This window comes from Sycon ciliatum, chromosome 4 (genome assembly GCF_964019385.1).
Source record: "Sycon ciliatum chromosome 4, ocSycCili1.1, whole genome shotgun sequence".
NCBI lineage: Eukaryota > Metazoa > Porifera > Calcarea > Leucosolenida > Sycettidae > Sycon > Sycon ciliatum.
Genome location: NC_088646.1, coordinates 3,891,626 through 3,899,999, shown reverse-complemented (window position 1 = coordinate 3,899,999; position 8,374 = coordinate 3,891,626). Strand labels below are relative to the sequence as shown.

At 51.4% G+C, this 8,374-nt stretch overlaps 1 protein-coding gene and 1 non-coding gene across 2 annotated transcripts; both read right to left on the bottom strand.

Moving 5' to 3' along the window:
- Positions 1–336: 336 nt before the first annotated feature.
- Trnas-gcu (transfer RNA serine (anticodon GCU)) lies at positions 337–418 on the bottom strand. Its single transcript has one exon. It is a non-coding gene; the product is annotated as a tRNA-Ser (tRNA).
- A 1,041-nt stretch (positions 419–1,459) lies between these two features.
- On the bottom strand, positions 1,460–7,030 carry LOC135813972 (uncharacterized). The gene is made up of 2 exons (XM_065327017.1): positions 4,634–7,030; positions 1,460–3,189 (listed from the first exon to the last, which is right to left on the bottom strand). The coding sequence occupies exons 1-2, from the start codon at positions 6,492–6,494 to the stop codon at positions 2,006–2,008; spliced, it is 3,045 nt and encodes a 1,014-aa protein (XP_065183089.1). The 5' UTR covers positions 6,495–7,030; the 3' UTR covers positions 1,460–2,005.
- Between the last annotated feature and the right edge of the window lie 1,344 nt (positions 7,031–8,374).

The following is an 8,374-nucleotide window of genomic DNA, read 5'->3' as shown; positions in this document are numbered from 1 at the left end:
CGACAGCCATGCCTCAGCATAATTATTTTTGATTGCGACGGAGAGTGGTGACGACCATGCCGTGGCAGCTGAATGAAGCCAATCCCGAGACAACTTTTATAATACTGATGAAGAAAGGTGACCACGAGCCGAGCCCCCAAGCCGCAGAGCTGGCACCATTGTAGAAGTCGCTACGAAATGAAAATGCTCGCAAAAGTATCTGTAGGGAAAGCATAAAATTGTCACGACGAAGATGGGATTCGAACCGAGCCCAGCCAGCAGCAGAACTGGTACGAGTCGCATCAAAATACAAATAAAAGGCCCTCAAAAGTATCGGGGAGAGCAAAAAAGGTATCACGACGAAGATGGGATTCGAACCCACGCGGGCAGAGCCCAATGGATTAGCAGTCCATCGCCTTAACCACTCGGCCACCTCGTCAACCACGCCACTTCCACCCCATGTGGCAGACATGAGTCCTGTGAAGGCTGTGTTATAATTATTATAATAATTATTTGTATGAAACGACTGCGTTATATCCACTATGTTTTCGAATTCGACAGCATGACACGCCTTGTAACATTGGACGCACGGTGCTCCTGAGTCCTGACTACAGTACAAGTACAACCACAACCCGGTGGGCAGAGTCCCGGTACGCGGTCTCGCGACCATTACAGGTTTGAACCGTATGGGGAAAAAACCCCGTTCGGACCCTCTTTCTAGGGGGCGGTGGTTGACTTTGGAATTTTGGTTACATCTGCTAGCAGTCTACAAATACTATGCAGGTGTATACCTCCCGATCATGCAATACAATCATGTACTGGTAGATTGGCGCCAAGTGACTTGCAATAGTGACACTACATCAGTGACGACTGTATTGAGTGTTGGCACCCCCAGTCTGTGGCCTCAAATAATTGAGACCGGGGAGACTCAGCCGCTGAGTTTGAGCGAGCTCTCAAGGAAAACCTGAGCTGCATACGCCGTTTGGACTTACATGTACAGTAATACAGTTTGAAGTACAGTGGAACCTGTCTAAGACGACCACTCATGGGACCCTCAAAACGTGGTCTCTGTTACCAGGTGGTCTCCTTATACAGGGCCATTTGACTGGAAATAGCATCTCTTGGTCCTGGTTTATTATTATTACGCACACACTCATGGCCAAGGCCAATCAAGGAGGAGGTGAGGGCGATTATAGCCAGCCATGGCAAATAGCCAGCCATGGCAGGGGTTCCGGTGGTCTTCTAGGACAGGTGGTCGCCTTGACAGGTTTTACTGTACTGTATTGCCTTGCGGGTTCTACAGTGTAATGGTTCTGAGGCTAGGTTTGACGACCGCACTGACGACGACCGCACTGAAACTCCTTCTGCTACAAACAGACAGACCCGGATTGCAAAGAAACCCCCCCGGGGCCATGACTTCTCCTAAGGAGGCAGCAATCGCCATTATAATCCCAAGAACTCACAGTTGCGCCGGATTGACTCATCAAGGATAAAGTGTGAGCTCCATCTTGTGGAGAAATAAAACTTACTGTCACTGGCGTCAGAAGGACAATCAATAAAAGAAGCGAATGTGCTACTGTTGATAATAACCTTAAACCCAATGTAGTACTGAAGAAAAGTTATGAAATGTACATCAGTGTATCCAAGAGTCCAAAACCCCAGACTCTTGGTGTAACGATAAATGCATGAAAATATTCTCTCGACTGCAGAACGTCAAGCGTATTCTCATGATGGGCAGAACATCAAATCTGACCATTGGACAAGGCTGGGGCAAGACTGCTGCTTACCAATGTGCAACAGTATTGAGAGTGACTACAATAATAATACCCTCCTGGAGAAACACAGATATAGCCCTCATGTCTATGTACACAGTAGAGATTTTAGTTAGCAGGCATATTAGTCCATGGCATGGGGAAAAGTGCTGTTGCAAGCCGGATTCAACAAATATTATCATGACTCTCAAGATCAAACTATCGTGTAGTTCATCGATGGACTGGTATTGGGGAGGAAAGTGATTGGATTCTGTTTACAATGTTGTGTTCTTGATGATTCGTGTGGCCGTGTTACAGGACACCGGCGATGAACTGCTGTAACTTGGCGGAGAAGAGCTACCCGTTCCCACATCAAAGTCGCCGCTTACTGCGCTGCGCCTCGGACTGTAGGGGATCTTCACCTCGTGGGTATCCTGGCGACATAGATCTGGTCGCACCACCGGCTCAGCTACCTGGGTACGACTAGCATCGAACTTGCTGGAAGCAAAGATACCATCGCTTCTCGGCTCCGCTGAGCTTCTGCCGAACACACCAGACCAGAGCTTCCACGAGAACGCCCAGGAGCAGAGGATCATGGAGGAGAAGAAGCCGATGGCAAACGGCGCTAAGAAGAATCCCAGTGATAGGTCGGGCAATGGCGGGCACTGGTCTGGATCACAGCTACTCATCCTACACTCGAGATGTGCTGTTGTCTGCTTGGTCCAATCACCCTGGTGCAAGCCAATGTAGGCACCGAGTACCAACATTGCCACGATATTGACAAACACCACAAAGATGTAGAAGAGCATCTGGTGAATGAGGCGGCGGAAAGCTGCACGTGTCGATGACCCGGCAGTGCTGGACGATGTGCTGCCGCTGGTGTGTCGCTTGGTTCTAGACGGCATACCGGACGATGACCATGAGATGACTGTGTGACCTTTACTGGCCTTCTCATCGGCCGTGTTAGAGGCTGCCACGGCTTCTGCCTGGCGACGCATGTGCCTCTCCTGTTCCTTCTTACGGTGCTGTGCAAGATGGTACAAGCCGAATACTAGGAACACTGAGCCAATGCCAAGAGAAACAGCCAGCGGGGCGATGACAAACTCCAGAAAGAAGCCGTCCTGCCGAGCCATGCAGATCCCATACAGAGGCGATCCCTCGATACCTCGCCGTACCAGCACTATGAGCACAAAGATCAAGGAGATGAGCAGTGAGCCACCAATGTACATCGCGTCCATCAGGTAGGGTGAGTCGCGCAGGCCTCCGCCGAGGCCGGCGCGGGCAGTCATCTTGTGTGCCCTGGCAGAGGTGCCCGGTGTGTTGAGAGATCGGATCAGGTCAAACCACGCGTGCGTGAATGAGAGAAACAGCAGGCCAGTCATGCTGATTCCCAGGTGAGCAAGTGACTCAGTAAGGACGCACAAGGCACTAGAGCTGGGCTCTTTCAGGCGGCGAGTACCTGCAGGACATGTCAGAGAAAGAGCAAGAGGAAGCAGATCTTGTTGTGACTTCTAGCACCTTGCTTACGTACAAACACAACTACGCCCACAGGCAATGCAGCTATGGCAAGGTTGTTCTCACCTACTTGAAATGCCTGCTAGTGCTTTCTCTTCCCGGCTTGAACAATGTACTAGTTCGGTATGTTTGTACTGTGACATGCTGGTACATGTACACGTACACTCAAAGCAGTTGGACGATGGGTGCAGGCATACATGTACATGCACTCAGTGGCATGTGCATGCACCAGGTAACACATACATGTACATTACCAGGTAACACATACATGTACATTACCAGAGCGGACGTGGGAGTTTGGGACCACCTGCACCTAACGCATGCATTCGTGTTTTTAAATTGTGTGTGTATGTGTGTGTGTGTGTGTGTGTGTGTGTGTGTGTGTGTGTGTGTGTGTGTGTGTGTGTGTGTGTATCTGTGTGTGTGTGTGTGTGTGTGTGTGTGTGTGTGTGTGTGTGTGTGTATGTGTGTGTGTGTGTGTGTGTATGTGTGTGTGTGTGTGTGTGTGTGTGTGTGTGTGTGTGTGTGTGTGTGTGTGTGTGTGTACGACTGTGTGTGTGCCTTCATATTTGCATGCGTGTATGTGAGTTCGAGAAAATGCTTTGTTATGGACAACTGACTATGTTCCATCTCAATGTCCTGAGACATACCTACGCAGGCTAAGGTACATTTTCAACCAGTGGCGAAACAGTCATCCCAAACAATAGAACTGCACAGTAGCGGTGCTGTCAAAGGTATTCATTGCCTTGTGTAAACAGTGTGTTACAGTCCTATTTTCAACTTCTAATTTTACCATTAACTCCAAGTCTGGTCAACAAATTATCGAAGTATGGTCTCCAATTATCCTGTCAATGTCAAAGTGAGAGCGTTCAGATGGTTCTGTATTTAGCATTGTGACATGCCATGGCGCCTTCTCCTGAACCCCCCCCCCTCTTCAATGGAACTACAGTACTCAGGTAGGACTTCGCTTCACGACGAGATCGCTCCTTTGGTGACATTCCCCACGTGTCGTGGCAGGTTTGCATACCGTCCTTTCACCCATGCCATGTCAGACGAAAACCGATAGCCGGTGTTGGAGTGCCATGGCATGAGAGAACGACGGAGATGCACTGGCGTTTTTTGTTTCGTTTTTAATCATGAAGGTACTGACAATACACGCTGCAGCTGGCTGGACACGCGTAGCAGGGAGTCAGATTTTGATCGAGTGCTTAGCTCGATTTGGCCTGCATATTGAATTACGCCTAGCCCCCGATCAATAGATGTCATGTCGCCTCATTCGCTGCGTCGCCAGCGATCTCTACTCGGGTTTGATATACAAATAGGGAACATAGCTATGAGTAGATGTTCATAAGGACACTGATCACCAGCTGAGCAGGAAGAAAACTTACCGTCTTCGTGGCAAACGAAGCTTTCCACATCGGCAAACGCCACCGGAACAAAGACACTGACAGTCACTGCCGAGCTGATATTGAAGTAGAGGACGAGACGCCGCACTAACACCTTCCCTAGCGTGGCACGATTGAACCAGAAAGCCAGCAGGGCGACGATGGTGAAGATCTCCGTGCCGATGCTGCCCAGCGACAGAATGTAGCGAGCAACTTTCTGCTGTTGGCTGCTGAAGCCCACTGTCGTACACGCCTGTCCACATGCTAGCAAGCTGTCGTTGAAAGGTAGCTTCGCCTCTGGGAAGTATGAACCGAGCAAATGGTGAGTTTTCTCCAGGGACCCAGCTATTCTCCTGTCCCAGTGACTCTTCTCGGTTGTAGCTTTCAATGGTGCGTGGCACTCCAAGTTCATACAAAACCCCTGCGGCTGTGCGCGAGAAGCAGCAGCTTCTTCGCCAGCGCCCTTGGCCATTTCCAGTACAAGAGAAGGCACGGCTAGCGACTTGCATGGTGTTGAACCTTGCACCTTGCCACCACCATTCGCGCCACAACTCATCACCATACACACAGGGGGCTGTTGCTCCCGTGACGTCACACCACAGTCCGACGTTATCACACTCAGGTACTGCAGCTCGGGCACCTTGGCCGTGTCGACGAACGGCTTGAGACTGGTGAGGAGCGACGCGATAGGGAAGCATTGCTGCGCACAGGGCTGTACACGAGTTAGCGGCGAGTCTGCTGCCGTGCGAGAGCACATGGGGAAGAGCGAATCACAAGTCAGGAACGATAGAAGACGCAGGAAACTGACCATGTTCGCATCTGTAGTGCTCTGGCTGCCTTCCTGCTCCACTGCAGGAGCAAGATCGGAATCCAAACTTGCAGTACTTTTGATCATATCCTCTAGTATAGTTGCTAAGCGAGTAGTAGAGTTTCCTAATCCGCTTATCAAACTCGGGAAAGTGGCTGCAAACTGGAGTTGGCCGTGTACGCGTCGCAGCAGTCGAACAAAACTCGAAACCTGTGTTACACATTGTGGTTCGCTGGCCTCTCTCGGAGTTGCCGCCGCTGCCGCCGTACTGCCATTGGAAAGGGTGCCATTGAGACCTATAGCGGCCGACAGTGCCGAAACCGCAGCGGACAGTCTCAGAATGCCCTCTCCACACTGCTGTAGCGAGGACTCCGTGGGACCACCGCCGAAACAACACATACGATTGGCACTGACCAGTCCCGTCTCGACCTGTTTCATGGCCATACCAGCACGAGCACACATTACGCTTCTTACATCGTCTTGAGGGGGCCGTTGAGAACCTTCATCGACAGCCATAGTAGTAGTGGGGGCAGAAGAAGCTAATGGATTACCATCGGGTCGAGTTCCACAGAGGGGTTTCATCACTTGCTCGCCAATGCAAGTCAATAATCGATGTGCTCGTTTCCGGAGCTTCTCCGAATCACTGAACGCACACGACGGTGATGTTGCCCCTGCCGCGATGTCGGGCTGCCGAGTTGCTTGTGGATTCTTGGCAAGCGGTTGGGATTCTAGGGGTGGATGCACCTTAGGCGACAGACCCAGCCACACAGGTAGGATGTGCAGGCATTGGTCTTGGGTGGTGACCTTCTGCAAGGCCAAACCCTTGCGCAATGTGGCCAGCAGTGGGTGGTGAGGTGCGGGGCATGGCGACAGGTTCTCTAAGGTCGTCTGCACGACCTGTGAGGACTCTGTCCGTACACCAACCTTCGCTCTTCCGCCATCGCCTGGTGGGATGGGTGTCAGGCCATAACCACCCTGAAGAAACGTCAGCGCCGCCAGCAACAAGACGCACATCCTCCTGGCTGATGCACAGCAAGCTCCAACAAGACGCGACATAACTGCATCCGATTAGTAGTAGGCACGCACACGAGTCTGGACTCTGTAAAAGAATCTTTCTGGCTATAGGTCTTTCTGGGTGCGTGGCTAGCTGGCGTGTCCACTCTGCTGTTCGTATCGGCCTATAGTTAGACTTAGGCGAGTGGATGTGTGAAGAATTTCCGTTACCACCGAGACCTGGTTGCTGGCGTGGGCACAGGACGTGTCCTTTCTCGTCTGCTGGCCAATGAAGCAATGAACGAGGAGAACTGGTAGTGGTAGATTCCAATACGGGCTAACGCGGGACAATCAAGCACAGTAACATAGTGTGTGACAGTTGGGCTCACATCGATGGTGTTGGCCAGAACAAAAAAGAACTGAACGTCTTGATGCATCGACGTGCGATGAACACTTGGTTTTAAATCCAGCGCGAGAGCTAACACGTTGTTGACCAGCTGACGATTCTGGCCCCGCAGCTGCAGGTCATGATCCCGCCGCCAGTGTCGTCGCTATTCTCTCGCCCGAGCCATGTAGCTATGTACCGGGGGTTAGATGCTGGGGGCTTCGGCGGAGGTCCGGTTCGGCCAGGTTCACGGTCACACGCGGCCTTGGACGCGCAGCAATTCAACTCCAGGGCAGTGTGTACTGTGTAGTGGTGTGGAGAGCCCTACCACACGACTACTCTTGGTGGTGAGTCGACTAGTCGTAGACGAACCCTTAGCCATAGGCGCTAGCCTAAGTGCGAGCATGAAGCAGTGTTGACACTGTCGAGATAAGGCATACGCGCAGCACACGTCACACTGGTCTGGGTCAGTCCTGGCTTGTTGTATATTTCCTAACTATCAGCGTCAGTCATGTGCAGCATGCGCCATTACTATTAGTCTATTACTGTACTATTAGCACCCATGTTATCACCCACAGCAATCCGTCGTGTGCACGTGACCGTCGATCACCACCAGTCCACACCATCTGTATCACGTTATAACTACTTTCCTATCTCCACCATGCCCCCTATTCCTAAAACGGCCACTCTCTCAGATCTACCAACAACAGTTACCGCTGCCAGTTGCCACATTGCACTTTGCAGCTCTTCTCACAATCACGATCTGAAAAGACCATCAGCACAGTCATAGCGCATACCACTGGGAGTAGTATAATTATATTATTTTACTACTCCCTGGTCCATACGATGGATAATATTAATATTCCAGAGCCACAAAGTTATTGCATGCAGGCCTTACACTGTACTTGTAGACCTTGGCCGGTTCTCACATTTTTCGGTGCTCGTTCATGAGTACAACCACCAACATGGCACATTCGCAGGTGGTCTTATTCGGGCTGCACTGCAGCCTGCGAGATACAAGCGCTGGCCAAGCAATGCACTCCTTCTGAGGCCAGGAAGCTAGGCAGAAGTGATGGCAGATTTTGCTCTAAGAGGTGTGAAGTGAAAGCGTACGGACGGGTGTCGACTGACCGGTGCTAGCTGCGTCCCAAGATACACATCGTTGAGCAGCGCACAGCGAGCAGTTCAGCGCTATGTTGATGTTCACTACTTCCGTTCCCGCTCGCTCGTCCACCAGCGCACCATTCGCTCGTCCACCAGCGCACCATTCGCGGTACCACTGACAGTGCCGTAATGAAGGCCAATGCAACTCGGCTGAGCTTCTCCCGCCACCGACCGTGTTGTAAGGCTGAGCGGCGGACGTGGCTGCATCCGGCCTAAGCAATAAGCCAGTGCTGATCAGTATCAGCATATTCTCTATCTTCCAGCAGCCCCACACTATGTATTTCTTAGCCTCAGCTCAGACAGTCAGCCACACAGTTCCTATGGCAATGGAGTGCGGGGCATCTGCTCGTGTGCCTACTTGTAGCTAGCGCTAAGCCACTACATGTACTACTAC